This window comes from Epinephelus fuscoguttatus, linkage group LG17, assembly GCF_011397635.1.
Source record: "Epinephelus fuscoguttatus linkage group LG17, E.fuscoguttatus.final_Chr_v1".
Lineage (NCBI taxonomy): Eukaryota > Metazoa > Chordata > Actinopteri > Perciformes > Serranidae > Epinephelus > Epinephelus fuscoguttatus.
The window spans coordinates 14,012,467-14,028,245 of record NC_064768.1 but is presented as its reverse complement, the minus strand read 5'-3'; the positions used below and the strand labels follow the sequence as shown (position 1 = coordinate 14,028,245).

The 15,779-nt window shown below is 40.3% G+C and overlaps 1 protein-coding gene across 2 annotated transcripts; it reads right to left on the bottom strand.

Moving 5' to 3' along the window:
* Positions 1–151: 151 nt before the first annotated feature.
* Positions 152–14,822, bottom strand: LOC125905107 (probable C-mannosyltransferase DPY19L4). 2 transcript variants are annotated; one of them, XM_049602970.1, is made up of 19 exons: positions 14,441–14,822; positions 14,118–14,294; positions 12,163–12,287; positions 11,980–12,070; positions 11,703–11,824; positions 10,183–10,328; positions 9,764–9,887; positions 9,526–9,660; positions 6,699–6,830; positions 6,361–6,462; positions 6,182–6,255; positions 5,248–5,406; positions 4,979–5,098; positions 4,740–4,860; positions 4,499–4,555; positions 4,320–4,402; positions 4,105–4,237; positions 2,659–2,817; positions 152–1,350 (listed from the first exon to the last, which is right to left on the bottom strand). In XM_049602970.1, the coding sequence occupies exons 1-19, from the start codon at positions 14,529–14,531 to the stop codon at positions 1,186–1,188; spliced, it is 2,316 nt and encodes a 771-aa protein (XP_049458927.1). In that variant the 5' UTR covers positions 14,532–14,822; the 3' UTR covers positions 152–1,185. The 2 variants fall into 2 exon arrangements, with proteins under 2 accessions (XP_049458927.1, XP_049458928.1); XM_049602971.1 differs by having other exon boundaries at positions 12,163–12,284.
* Between the last annotated feature and the right edge of the window lie 957 nt (positions 14,823–15,779).

The following is a 15,779-nucleotide window of genomic DNA, read 5'->3' as shown; positions in this document are numbered from 1 at the left end:
ACTCAAAATAAAAACTTATGCTGTTCTTTACATAAATAAAGCTGTCTTTTTCTTTACCTTATTCCCTCCCCTTAGCATGAAAATATGACATTAAAATGGCATTTAAAACATCATAAGCATGTTAAAAATTCTCAACACAAAATGACAAAAACACTGTATACACGCCTTTATTTTACATAATTCAATAAAACCTAACATTCACTACATGGCCTTTTGCAGAGGAGCAGTTATTGGTGAGAATTGCATGATAGCACCAGAAGGAATTTACCACCAAATACTTGACGTAAGAACCAGAGGATGGGGACCTGTCAGTCTCGGATACAGCTGAGGGTGTGATCCATAAGAGATGTCAGTCAATTCAAACATCTCAAAATAAGGCCTCCAGATGAAGAGAATGGTAAACATAAAGCTACAGAGGTGAGCAGCTTCACATCCAGCCTGCACTACCATTATAGGCTGAGACGAAGTCCACAGATGTTGTTTATATTGTCCTAGGCTGTTCAGTTGATATTTGGATATAAAACAGAGTGACTCTGAAACGAAAAATGAAATGGGAAAGGCAGAGCACATGTGACACTTCAATACTAGCCTGTCTACAAATATTCATTCATAGTGTTTAAAGCAACTCTACATTTCATGTCTGGTATCACAGGCTCTTTATCTTCCAGTGCTGCAGGTGTGCTCATGAGCTTCAAATATATTCAACGACTAATGAAAGACCCAGAGAATCAAATTCTCTCTCAAAAACTCTTAACTGAGGTGGGTGTCCTTTTTAACAGCAGAGATCATACACCATTGCCTTTTGCAGAGCCCCCAAAAAATGTCAGAGCAGCTGCTCTCTGCGTCTGTGCCAAGTGAGCACATGGAGTTCACATATCAACCTCTCCCTTCATTAAATACATCAAAATAACATTAACACATGGCTTATAAAACAACAGTACAGTGATTATTATGGCATATTTCAACCTAAACAGGGCCATTTTATGTTGATTATAAGTAAACAGGCCAAAAGCAGTACAATATGCTCAGCTGATCCCAGTTGAATTTTCAGCTTTACCATCTACACCATGATGTGGAAGGTACCAGTGATTAGACTTCTTTTCAGAATCTTCTGTGTAACATTGTGGATATGATGTGAAACACTGGAGAAGGGCAGAGCCAGGCTCAGTGTGGCTGGAGTTGCTGTCAGTACTGAAAGGATATGACAGAGTTCACTTTGTACACATGAAATGAGCGGTTCCAAAAAACTCGCGTGAAGTAGTTTGTGTAGGGTGAGTAGTTCATCTTTATCTCCTGGCAGAATCTTCCATGCTTGGAGAAAGAGTAAATCTCTCCTTTGTCATAAACAACCTGAATGAGACAAGAGGATATGGGATGAACAGCCAAAAACTACTTTCTCACATAATCCCCGTAAAAGCACACAGGATCACAATTTGGTTACTGTATGGATTAAACAAATGAGATACAACATGTTGATTGTGAGCTTTAGAGGTGCTGATTTTGTTAACGTTTAACAGGGCAAGGCTAGCCATTCTCCTTAATTCCGGTCTTAATGCTAAGCCCAGCTGACTGACTGCCAGTGGTATTTGTCATAAAGAAATTAGATTTGATATCAATTCTCTCTTCTAACTATCAGCACAAAAGTAAATATACCTGAATACCATGCCTATTCAGTGACTACTGGCAGATATTATGCAAGTGCTCAAAGTTGTGCAAGCTCCCATGGTATTTATTTCACTGCTCTCCATTGATGGGCTACACAGTATTCTATAAACACTTGGTCTGATTGAAAAACATCCAAAATGACTTTGATGAACTTAAAATCTTGATTTACACCTCACAGCAGCCATCTGCACAATTTAAAACACTCATTATTGGACATGCAGATGGAAATCTGCAGTTTGAGGTAAAACAATAAGTATAAGAAAAGAACTTCACCTGCAAAATGACCATTTGTATATCAATTACTCACCCCATTTTACATTGAATGAATGGAGAAAGCTTTGTATTTCTTGCATGCCTCCAGTGAATTAAGAATCCAAAAAAGGCAACCATTCTTCATGAACTTAAATCATTGGGGACCACATTTAACAACTAAAGCTTTACTATATAAAGACATCAATTTACAAACTCTCACTCAACTCATGTAGTATAACCCAATCTCGTTTATCCAGTGGTATGCTCAATACTTCCCAAACACATGCATTTTTGGTAAAACCTTAATATTTAAAACACCTCCACCTTAGGGTGGCATGCCCTGAGTGTGCCTGAGCATGCATATGACCTCCGCTTGAGCAGCAATAAAATGTATGCATGCAGCCTGGCATGCTACGTGGCCCTGCATGAGACTGTCTGTACTGACGTGTTTTCAATCATAATGTTTTAGTAAAAATACATATGTTTGGGAAGTACTGAGCATACAACTGGATAAATGAGACTTGGATTCTACTGCAGGAGTTGAGTGAGGATGTTTTGCTGTTGTCTGATGTGGTCCCCATTTACTTCAGTTTATGAAGATTGTTAACCTTTTTTGGATTCTACGTTCACAGTGGAGGCATACGAGAAAAATAAAGTTGTCTTCATGAATTAAAGGTAATGCATAGTGAGTAATTTATATACAAATAGTCACTTTTCCGGTGAAGTACTCTTTTAACTTACATGTCCATTGGAGATGTCGAGCAGATCTTTGATCCTACAGCCTTTATTAAGACTAAGCTCGTTACAAATCGACTCCTCAATGATCACATAGTTAGTCTTCTGAGAGGTCAGTATCTTGTAGATGTCCTCTGCAGATCTCATTGCATACACCTGGTAAGTCTGCAAGGTGAAGAAAAAAGAAAACTGTGTTTGCTGTTTCAAATAATCTAAGATAAGGAAAATCTGAATCAGTTGGATGGATAAAATATATATTTTGTCTGGAAGAAAGAATTGGGGATGTGCTGCACTGGGTCAAGACACTCAGTGTAGGTAAATTGTAAAACATCAGGTGCTCTTCATGGATAGGACAAATAGTCACATAGGAATAACAAGCAATAACTCTCCCAGCTTACTCAGTGTTAAAGTTCATTGTCTGGGCTGTCGGTCTAAAAAGGTATTCGATGCACTTTGATGCAGTTGCAGTTGATTATAATTAAAAATCTTTTATTCACTTAGGATACACCAACATGCTTTGACTTGTGAATAAAGGATTTTAATTATAATCAAAGTGCCTCAGATTCCTTTTTAGACTGCCAGCCACCACCATAGACCTCTACACTGAGTAAATTGGGACAGTCATTGCTTTTTATTCCTATATATGTCGTCTATATTGTGTTTTTGGGGCATTTCTTTGCCTTTATAGGTAGTATATTGGTGAAAGAAAATGAGCGGAGAGAGATATAGAACATGCAACTAAAGACCCAGGCTGTAACTGAACGTTGCAGTTCATGGTTGGTGCATTAGACCCCTGGGCCATCATGAATGCCCCATTTTGTCATTTTTAAGGCCCATTACAGCATAAATTACATATTACTGTAATACATTTTGAGAGGGCATTTAATGGATTTAATCTTTTTCAAGATTGGCCTCTTTACCTCTTTATTACCCAAGGACTTGAGCTAGCTAGCTTTTTTATTTGGCCTTGTGTTCTGTGTTCTTAGTCATTCATTCATTCATTCATCTTCTAACCGCTTCATCCTCTTGAGGGTCGCGGGGGGGCTGGAGCCTATCCCAGCTACATCGGGCGAGAGGCAGGGTACACCCTGGACAGGTTGCCAGACTATCGCAGGGCTGACACATAGAGACAAACAACCATTCACGCTCACATTCACACCTACGGACAATTTAGAGTCTCCAATTAACCTAGTCCCCAATCTGCATGTCTTTGGACTGTGGGAGGAAGCCGGAGTGCCCGGAGAGAACCCACGCTGACACGGGGAGAACATGCAAACTCCGCACAGAAGGGCTCCCACGCCCGGGATCGAACCGGCAACCCTCTTGCTGTGAGGCGAGAGTGCTAACCACCACACCACCGTGCCGCCCATTCTGGTCTTAGTCGTTTTTTTTTTTTGTTTTTTGTTTTTTTCCAGTACCAGGAGTCTTATTTTTTCCTTTCTCATCACTCACATCTTCAGTCCTCCTCAGCAGGTTAATGTCTGAGTAAAGCGGTAAACTGGTTACAGCTGAACCTGAACACAACTTCACCGTTCCCAAAAGCTGAGGGCTGCCTGCAAAGACAGCCGCCACCGGAGCCTGTGACCTGAAACACAAGAAGAAGACGTTAGATGCCATAATAAAGACTTCATAGATATCTCTGACAATACAGAGATCTGATGACTCACTTGATCCAGCTGATAAGCTCCACTGTATCTGGATCGTAAAACTCCTGCAGATCAGACAACTCTGCTAAGACACGAGGGCAGTACTGCAGGACAGAAGAGAGCACCAGAGGAAGATATTATGTGTTTTTTTTAATGTCCAATATGAAGAGCTTTAAAAGATAAAGAGCTGAAAATCTTACCTCTCTCCACAAACTGAAACCGATGATAGTGGGAACCGCTGTGCTCAGGATCAGAGACTGGAAAGCAAAAAGCAACAATTAACACTTTAACAGAAAACATCCGTATATTTCACGTAATTTCCCCTTGTTTTTGGAACAACAATTTTTGAAATCAGGCCAGTATTGAGCAAGAGCGCTGCAGCCAGCAGCTGCAAAACAGGCTGCAATGTAACATTAAAAGTGAACATCAGGGGCCACTCACCAGTACTACAGGGTGGATGGACTTCAGTTTCAGCCACTTAAACACAGTCATCCAGAGGTCAGGAGAACACACACCAAATGCTGTAAACATGCAGACGTACGGGGTCCATAAATATTTCATCCTGCATGAAAAAGAAGTGATGTCAAGTTGAGCCATAACTGAACAACTCAGCAATGGTTCGTGTAGAAATATATCAAAAATTCGAATTCTAAAATACACTTTTATGCTGCTGAACGCACCCATCAAATAGCAGAGCCAGGCCTCCAAAAAGCAACGTGTGGAAAACATGATAAATGACCTCTGGCTGCTCTCCTATTCTTCCATCTTCAAGTCTGAGGTTGGTTTTCATTGGCTGGCCACTGTATACAAGTAAAAATGCTCTCGTCATTAAGTGGAACCACAATAAATGTTGACTAGAGCCTCAAACAGAAGCCCTTAAAAGCAAAACTTCAAGATGAGATCACCAGCTCTGTCATATAATCCACTGTGCGCTGCACAAGTGTCTCACCTGAGTCTTCTGTAAATGGTCTGTAGGGTGGACACCAAGCAGACAATGAGAACCAGGAAGTAAAAGGGAAGGACTGAGGCCTGCGTCAGTCGCAGAAATAAGTCCTGACCAGGTGTCTGAAAATTCTCTTGGCACTGGAGGAAGTTGGTGATGAAGTCACTGACGTAGAAGGAAAGAAAAAACTGAAATTAGATTACATTAGATTAGATTATACTGATAGAAAATAGCATACTAACAAATGTGGATACTGTTCAAAACCTTTTAAAGGTTCAGTGTGTTGGATTTAGGGGGATATATTGGTAGAAATGGAATACTTTATAGTAAGTATGTTTTCTTTGGTGTATAATCACCTGAAAACAAGAATTGTTGTGTTTTCGTTTCCTTAGAATAATCCCTTTATATCTACATGGGGAGCAGGTCCTCCTCTACAGAGATAGCCATGTTGCACCACCATGTTTATAAAGGTCCCCAAAGTTTGCAATCCCTCTGTGACAAGGGCATGAGGAATACACTTTATTTTTAATGTGGAACTGCTTCATTCAATGTTTTTAGTGATTTAAATCACCACGTCCGTTTGTTTTAGAGAGAAGGAGACTTCTGCAGATACTTCGGCTCACGATAAAACCTCCTGAACGTCTGGATCAGAAAAATGGCGAGTACACATTTGCAGTTCCTGGGCTAGGAGCCTGTCTCCGACATGCCAAACAGCAGGTGAGAAACACCAAGTTGTAACATGACGCTGCTTTATTTAGTGATTTATTGGTTTAAATCGCCGGGTCTGTTTGTTTTGGAGAAGAGAAGACCTCTGCGAGTAATTCAGCTCATGGTAAAAACCTCCTTTGCAATGAACACTAAAGGACTTCTAACCGTTACATGCCACTAAACTCCCCTAAATCTTACACACTGAACCTTAAATGCAACAGCTGTGACTCACGTTGTTGTGTTAAGCCCAAATTTGACCTCAAGGAATTTTAGAATGAAGTCACTCTCACTTACAGGTATAAGTTTCTGTAAATGAAAACAGTGATGGTTAACCAACAATTAAATAACCACTAAGGAATGCTCTTGACTTCAAGTGGCTAAATGGAGACAGCCAGTCCTTGTAGTTTCTACCTTGACCAGATAACTGAAGGTGATCCCTGTGGTAAAAACTAGATGGAAATGGAGGAAGAGCTTCATCACTCTTGCCACAAGAGGTCCCATCTTCATCTTTTGCTGCAACAGAAATGCAGAACACCACAGTTAGATGGTGTCACACTACATTTAAACACTGAAGGTTATCAGTTTTTAAATGATAAATCAGTTATCAGAAGTCACTAATTATCATCTGTTAAACAATGTTTAAAATAACTGTATCAGCACTAAAGCTCGCCCATCTGGGTTTCAATGTAAACTGAAATGGTGATATGTAATTTGATGAAGCTCTGATGTGAGAGAGCAGCTAACTCTACCTGGAAGTACCTCGCGAGCACTGAGCCAATCAGGAGGCTGAGCAGAGGCGAGCTGAGCAGGGTCGAGTTCTGAAACTGGAACAAGTAGGCCAGGAACAAAGAGCTGAGGTACACCTTGTGAATGTCAGCCATCTGAACATCCCAAATGGAGGGATAATGGGGAGAACAAGAGACAACAAGAGATAGAAGAGAAAGAAAAAAATGAATGTCTTTGAGGATGATTGTGTGCACAACGCAGGATGTAAACATACCAAACAAACAGGTATTTTCACCAGTTAAATTTTGGGAAAGCATTTGTTCATGAAGAACATGCAATCCAAGCCCATTATATCTGAAAAGAAAACAACTGTACTTTGCACTTTTTACACATTTTATGCTAATGAATAACTGGCAGAGAGATTAATTTTAATTCATGTTTGAGTGTCATAAAGGCAATGATCAAAAGCCAAAACAAGAATTTCCTCAGTCAACAAAACGTGTTTCTCTTCACTAGTTCAAGCCCAAAACAGTGCAGCTTTTTCAGTAAACCATAAAAGTACAACAGTCGATTTCAGTCATTATTTCAGTGGTTAAAGGAACAGTTCCACATTTTGGGAAATACTTTTATTTGCTTTCTTGTCGTAAGTCAGATAGGACAATCAATACCACTCTAATGTCTGTCAGTTAAATATGAAGCTATAGGCTGTTGCCAGTTACCTTAGCTTAGCATAAGTCTGTAAACGGGAAAACAGCTAGCCTGGCTCTGTCTGAAGGTAACAAAATCTGCCTGCCAACAGCAGATTTTTGTGGTGGACCCCAGGAAGATTAGCAACCGCTGAGGTGGAAGCTAATGGGGATCCAAATAAATAAACAAATAAAAACAGCTCAAAGTACCCTGACAAGGTGAATGAGGGCTGTCAGTGAGCATCTATCAGCTGTTGGTATGAGTCTGCCGCCGCTCACTGGCGAAGCTCATTGGTGAGACAAATCACACTGATTGGCAGTTCAGTTCAGTGCACAATAGGGTTGCAACGGTATGACATTTTCACAGTACAATAACCATCTCAGAAAATATTGCGGTTTCACAGTATTATATTGTTATTATTATTACCACTCAGAATGACCCTTAAAAGGAATGAAAACAGAAGGGAATTTTTTTTTAGCCATTGAGCTCTTTACCAGAAACTGTAATCATTTGTGTTATTGTTTGCTAGCGCACAGTAAATATCCTTTATTCATTTAACATCAGGTTGTGTTGTCAATGTGATAACCAGCATCTTGAATCCATTCTGTCGATTTTCTAGTTTCCCTTTTTGAATGACGAATACAGACTACCACTACCTGCTGGTATGGAGAGTTATTATCTCTCCACAGGCACAAATGTATTTGCTAGTTGGCATTGTGTTCAAGTGCAACTTTTTGGCTGAGACACAAACGATGTAAGATGACACAATAGTCAGCCTTCATCGCCACTAGGTCTTTCATGTTGGTTTGCTGTGTCTGGGCCTTAAAGCTCACTAATTAAAGGGCCAGTGTGTAATATTTGGCATGGTTTATTGTCAATCTGAATCTGAATCTGAATATTCTACCCATTAATATGTTTATACAAGTGTATAATCGCTATAAAATAAAATTTGTTTGGTTTTCGGAGCCTTATAATTATGCTTTTATATATATATATATATATATATATATATATATATATAGCAAGGGCCTCGCTTTAGAGGTCGCCATCTTGCGCCGCCATGTATGTACGGCAGACCGAGCGGACAATCCAGCCAGCCAGAGAACGCGTTTCGCGTGTATAAATGAACCAACGAAGACAGCGGAAGGAAGGAAGAAGGAGGAGGAAACAGCAGAGAGTGTTAGTAGTTCGTTGATAGAGAGTAGTGAAAAGTTTTTTTAGTTATAAAGTTTGCGAATGGACCACACTTACCACGCAACAGGAGAGAATGAACCCGAACCGTCATCTGCGAGGAAAAGAAGACGCAACTTCACTCCTTGTGATGCACTCTCTGCAGCGCTTTTCCTCCTGATGATATATCTCCCCAACGATGGTAGCAGTAGTACTGAATCCCATTCTGTGCATTCAGCCTCTCTTCTCACCCGCTCAGCATCAAACACATGGAGTTCCTCATCTGTGTGCTCCGGCTCAAACAGGTATGGCTCTGGGTCTGTGTCCGCTACAAGAAACTCTTCAAAATCGCGTTCAAAGTCGTCCATTGCAGCTACTATAGTCCGGAGATATTGCTAGGCTAAATAAACAGCTGAGCTCTGTTTACCGGCTACGCTGTCAGTCAGTGTGCGGGCTGGAGATTGGTGGAGCAGAGAGGGGAGGGGGGTCCCCACTCAGTATGGTAAATGAGTATGTGTGTGTAAAGTTATGAAGTGTGTCTGTTACACTAGAAGAGTCAGAGTTTGGGACGGAGTCTTTTACCCCCTGGAGTGTTACCGGAGTTTCTGGAGTGCTCAAATAAACTGGCCTTTTTCCCGAACGCTCCTCTGGTCTCCTGCTCATGAGGGATTCATTACAATATCATAACATGGCTTAGATTTCAAAATAAACATTCACCTCGTGGCTAGATAGACCTACTCCTGAAAAACTCGTGCGCAAGGCTTTTTGTCCCTACGAGGCCACCGTCATTTACCCAACGGGAGGAGTGAGCAAGTGAGCCCTGCAATCTAGAATTTGACCACTGATGTCACTGTTTTCAACCCATTTTACACACTGGCCCTTTAACATGCTACATCTTGTATGTCTATTTGCAAAACAGCCACAGTGTAAAAATGACAAATTGTTGTTTTATGTGTGGGAATATTTCTTACTCAGGTGCCGTGAATTTCTTACCTTACGTGGTGGCACCAGATCAAAGGAGTCAAGCAAGAAAAGACAGAGGCCCTGGATGAAGAGCACGTAGTGGCTGTTTTCCCAGACCAGGAGGAATGTGAAGGTGGTGGCACTCATGGTGAGATAGCAAAACATCTACAGGGAGATACATTTTTATTCATGTGTGCTTAAATACAGAGTTCCACCTAACTTGGATATAGTACAGGCTTTTTTCTTAATGGTTTCATGAGAGGCTCACCTCAGTGGCAGAGCTGATGTTATTACTCAGGAATCCAGTCAAAGCTGCAACCTGGCAAGAGAAGTAAGGCAGAGCCCAGTTGTCCCGCAGAGGAATGGCAAAGTCCACTTTGGTTGTATCTGGTCTGAGGAAGAAATGTCCCAAAGAAGTGTTGTAGAGTGAACAAGTCACCATAAACCAGAGAGAAAATGAGTGAATATGGGATTTTTATTTGTCTAAACAGCAGCTTTTTTAGCGTCCTATTTTTCAAGTTCGTTTAAAGGCATTTGTTATCAAAATGTAGGAGCAACAGGGAGAAAAATTAAGAAAAATAAGATGCTTGATAAAGGGAGCTAAGCTGATCTGACTGAGAAACATGAGGCATTCAAAGAAATCTCATACTGAATTATGGGGAACAGGCCGGCAAATTTTCCTCTCACCTGTTGATCACATACCAGGCCACAGCCAACATACCAGCAACCCAGGTGCCGCTCATCACCCAACTACATACAAACAGAGCTGTGACGTAGATCGCCTGGAGGCCAAAAACTGCTCCAACATAGAAGTAGATCGGCTCCACAAAATCCTGAAGACAGACATAGAAACATCAAGGTTTTATAACAAGCAAGGCAAAAATGAAATGAGCAAAAACTCTACACACTGTTTGCTTTAAATGGCTGTATACTAAAAAAGTCAACGCCAGAACTCCAATGCCCCAAAACAAAGTGCTAAAACGAAGCCTTGTGATAACTGACATAATTTAAGTTATACAAGTGATGCCATACAAAAGTTTGACTCCTCTCCACTCTTTCTGGCTCAATGCAGTGATTCATTTATTGTGTTATGAGGTGAAAAGCCCTCTACACTGGTAGCAGATGAGACTCTTAACTACACGAAGAGTGATATTTTTTTTGTATTTGCATTCATTCTTGGCTTTCACTGTGAGATTTGCTATCTACAGGGTTCCCTTCCTTTACTTGTCCTCACTTGTGAACGGCACCTTTTGCATGGTCAGTGTACAGAGGGATTACCCCTCCTCCCACCACCAACTCTTTATTCCAAAACAACAGGACATACATTTTTAGATAACTACTTAATTGTCCACATCAATGGAGTAGATGAAAGTGTTAATGCTTTATACATTCCTATGACTTAAAGCTATAGTGTGTAACTTCTACAGGTCCGTAAATGTCCGTTTCACCCAAGCCACTACTAGAGGAGATGACACAATGCTGATTAAGTCGATCGGCTCCTCTAACATCTCGCGGTATTTTTCAATATATGTCATTTTTAGTATGCGTGTCGACCGGCGACATTCCCGCGCTGGCACACAGGAAATGCTTCCTCACAACAAGAAGGGAGGGGGAGGAAGAGCGGAGAGTGTCATAGCAAGAGGTAGAGCGCAGGTAGAAAGAGAAAGCAACATGGCGGAGAAGCGGCCAAGACACGGTTCAGAAGTGGATCCTACCACAAAGGCAAGTGTTACTCTGTGTACAGTGTGGGGCGACTGGCAAGTGTTACTCTGTGTACACGGTGTGTGGCGAGTGTTACTCTGTGTACATGGAAGTGCTGCTGGCTTATTAGTTGTAATAACGCATTATCCACCGGGAGGCAACAGAAGTTATGCACTATAGCTTTAACAGAATCACCTCAAGTGACCCAAACAGTTCATCAAAATGGGTTCTAGCACAGTTCTTAAACTACTTTTTACAAAACTTTAACCTACCTGTTATTTTTTATAAGTATAATCATGAAATATATACTACATAGGTATTATTGTAGCTGAACTTGTGCTGAACACACAAAAAAGTCATGTGTCTTGGAAAGTACTTACATTTTCCATCACATATTACCATTTGACAAAAAAAAAAAGAAAGACATAAATGTATTGTAGCATGGACAAAACTGACATGCTTGTACTTAATGCACTTTATTTGACAAACAGACAAAAACAACCTACCTGGCTGCCCATAAGTCTGTATATAAGGCTTGTAATGAGCTCTGGATACAGAGAAAAACGCTCCACTGCATTGATGGTCTGACCTGAAACAGTCCTGTTATCTAGCGTCAGCTCATAAAACCCTGGAAAACACAAACCACATAAGCACAGATTTGATTGACAAGGATCGACTGACATTCGTAGCCCTTTAATTTAAGTTAGTGTCCATTTTAATGCTGTATTTAGTTAAATACTTAAATTTTCTTTCTTTAAGAAGAAGCAGAAAGTTTTCATGTACCTCTTTCAAAAGATGGTGCGGTCAGCATGTGCTTGTAGTAGTAATAATAGAGCCCACTGCCTTCTTGGAAGGTGATTTCACGCTCTAGCTCCTGAGACACATGGAGGTGAATTTTAGGATAAATATGTTCATGGCATTAAGTGAAGTGGAAATCTGATAGAAGCAGACCCATGTAAAGCATACCTGTCTACTTGAAAACCAGAACTTTCTGTCATGATATGCAGACAGATAAGCAGCATAAAGCATGCCGCAGGCAACTGCTGCCAGACATCCAAAGAACACCCTCACCATGCGCTGCAAAAAACCTGCTGAGAAGCAGAAATATAATATCACATCACATATCACAACAATACTTCTAAGTAAGTTGGACCCATTTTCTCTGTCTTTAAAGGCCCTCAGGTGGTTTCACTCTGTAACTATCCTGCTAAACCATAATCAAGGGTTTATAGAGTCACTGGAGACACTAGTCTCTTTCCCTTTTCTAAGAAGGAATCTGTATTAATGATTTTAACTGCTTATACAGGGCTGGACTCTACAGATAAACAAGACGCTACTATAAACAAAGAAACATCTGTTGTGATGTTGATACATATGCATAGATATGGAAAAACTGCATCTCAAAATGTTTAGCTGTTCATCACAAATCATTTTAGGTGAATTCTGATGTAGTATTCTCATTTCTGGTGGCACGGTGGTGCATTGGTTAGCACTGTCACCTCACAGCAAGAGAATTCCTGGTTTGAATCTGGGGTGGGGGTGGGGGTGGGGGGTTCAAACCCACGAGTGGGGGAGCCACTCTGTGCGGAGTTTGCGTGTTCTCCTTGTGTCAGCGTGAGTTTTCTCTGGGTACTCCGGCTTCCTCCCACAGTCCAAGGACATACAGGTTAGGTTAACTGGTAAATTGCCCATAGGTGTGAGTGTGAGTAGCTGGCTGTCTCTGTGCGTCAGCCCTATGATAGCCTGGCGACCTGTCCAGGGTGTACCCCACCTCTCACCCAATGTCAGCTTGGAAAGGCTCCAGCCCCCCCGCGACCCCAAGCAGAATAAGAGGTTACAGCAAATGAATGAATTTTCTTTTCTTAAAGCTTCTTAAAGCTTCATCTTAAAGACAACAAAGCTGGACAAATAAATAATAGACAGGACTATGTAGAGAGATGTAGGTGCATAAATAAATAGCAATATAAATAAAAGCACCAATGACCAACAACATTAAAATTAAACAAAATAAATAGTGCAAATACATGAATATTAAATTTTGATTCTGTGGTTATTCAACAGCTGTCTCAAGTGCCACAACCCTACAAAAAGATCACCAGATCATCAGTCACGGAGTAGGAGTAACAGAGGACTGACACTGATATTGCTTTATAAAACTGGCATCAAGCAGTGCTGAAAGTATAAAAACATATCTGCAATGTTGGGAAGTAATGAACTACATGTAATTAAACTAGTAATATAAATACATTTTGTAGCTTGCTGGTAGTTCAACTCAATTTGTATACTGATTCAAGTGGTAACCTTTATGCCAGTTTTTGTGTAGTTAACGTCTTAAAATACAAACAGATTTGGTCCATAAAAGAAAACAGATGATTTTTTAATTTTTATTTTACCATTGCCTCTATGTAATTGAACCCCCTTTGACCACAATTAGTCAGAACTATTGATTGTTGCTATTTATTAACAAATGTCCAGAGAAACTGTTGCATGCTATTTTTCAAGATTACCTGAGTAATCCTAGTGCAAAACCCCGACACAGACTCTACTTTCTTGAAGGCAGGTGTCTGACTTATGGAAACTGTATAAAAAACTAAAGCTGACATTGCTTACAATTATGACCTGTGATCAAGTGGACACCGCTTGCAAAACACTCTAAGTGTGCATTTTTTGCTGGCATGTGACTTTTGTATTCTACTTTTTTAATAATTCCATATCATGTGTATATTGTCAATTTGATCACTTTTTTACGAAGCAGTTTGAACTACTTTTTCTGACTAGTTTTAATGAACCAAACCAGATTTCTCCTAAAGATAGCTTGTCTATAGTTAAACTTCTTCCAATGAGAAGTCTTGCAAAGCTAGGCTTTCAAAGTAGCTTCCCCAACACTGCACAACACTATATAATTTAGGACATAAACTTACATGTAGAGGAACTCTTGGATCTTTTGACAGATGATTCTGGTCTGTTTGATTCTTCCTCTTTATGTTGAGCATCCTCTTCTTTAACCTCACCCTCAACTTTCTGCTGCATCTCATCTCCATCTCCACCCATGGACACACAGCCTTCATCCTCCCCTGTGTTCACCGGCTCATTAGTATCTGGTCAGGTGAAAAAGACAGACTTGTTTGATATGATGACAATCTTCACCATGTCAGACGTGACGTTTGTGCTTAGTTACTAGATGTTTTTGCACAGGAAGCTAACTGGTGTTCTGTTAGCAAACTGCTAGGTTAGCTAGACTTACGTGTGGTCTTCAACTCAGCCTTATTCGGGCACTCGTCCTCTTCTTTATCTTCCTCCACAGTGTCTGTTTTTCGACATCTTAACTCGGTCATGACGAGATGAATTTAATCCTAGAGCAGTTGTCTGATGTGTTGAGGCAGCAGCATGCTAGCTAACGAGCTGTTAGCTAACCCAAGAGCCCTTAAATTAATGTTTCGCCTTTGCGAAGGCAGGTGGCAGCTAGTATTAGTTACAAGTTACCTTTTGTCTAGATTAACTGTTACTGTATGAAGTTACAAATCAGCAGCTTGACAGTTGCAGTGTTTGTGGTGTACACTGTGTGGAGGACTGTACCTTCACTGCTGCTGCTGGGCTGATAGGCTGATACCGGGGACATAGCGGAAGTTGAGGTTGGCGACAGAAAGCAGAGAAGAAGAAGAAGAAGAAGAAGAGTGAGCAAATTTCGTTGCAAAAAGAAAAAACAACACAAAACAAACACATACACACATTTATACACACGTATATATAATTACTTATAGTTAACAGTAATAATTAGTAATAAATTAATATAAACTAATATACTTATTTTTGGTTTTAATTTGTTAGTTGCAGCCTTAAATATTCGTATAGATCAACTTTGGACGTGGGGGCAAGCAATTTGAAGATGTCACCTTTTTTAATTACTTGATTTATCAGGAAAAACATGACTGTTATAATAATAATCATGATAACTGTTTAATACTGATCATATTTGTTAGCATTCCTGGTGTAGTGTGTTTTTGCCTGTTTGTTTTTTTTTGGTAGATATTTAATCTGAACAAGAACTACAGTACAGTCCTATTCGGATCAAGTACACAACTGAAGCCAGGTTGTTTCAACTTAACAGCTACATGGGGGTGTGCAGACAGCCCTGCTGCAACTATATCCCAAATAGGCCCTTCATAAAAATGTAGGATTACTTTTAAAAAGCAAGTTAAAAAGAACAAGAACTACTACCTCAAAGTTGAATGCCTCTGCAAACCAATTGAGTTGCAGTTTACATCCATGTCTGTCCAGACTCATATGTAGCCATGGGAAACGACAATGCTTCAAATATGGCCGTTGCTGCATTGAAACAACATATTCTTAAACTTGGAATCTTCACACACATCTCCCCCCTGCAGCACAGAAGATTGATACAATCTCCACAGTTTTAAAGTGGACACCTGAGATTAGTGTCACCAATTCAGTATCTGACCACGTGTCCCCTGCTGTTCCTGAGATATGATGTTGAGTATTGCCCAGAAAATTGTTTTTACAAAACATTATCATGTCAGTGATGTTGACCTTTGACCTTTTGGATCTAAAATGTCCTGACATGA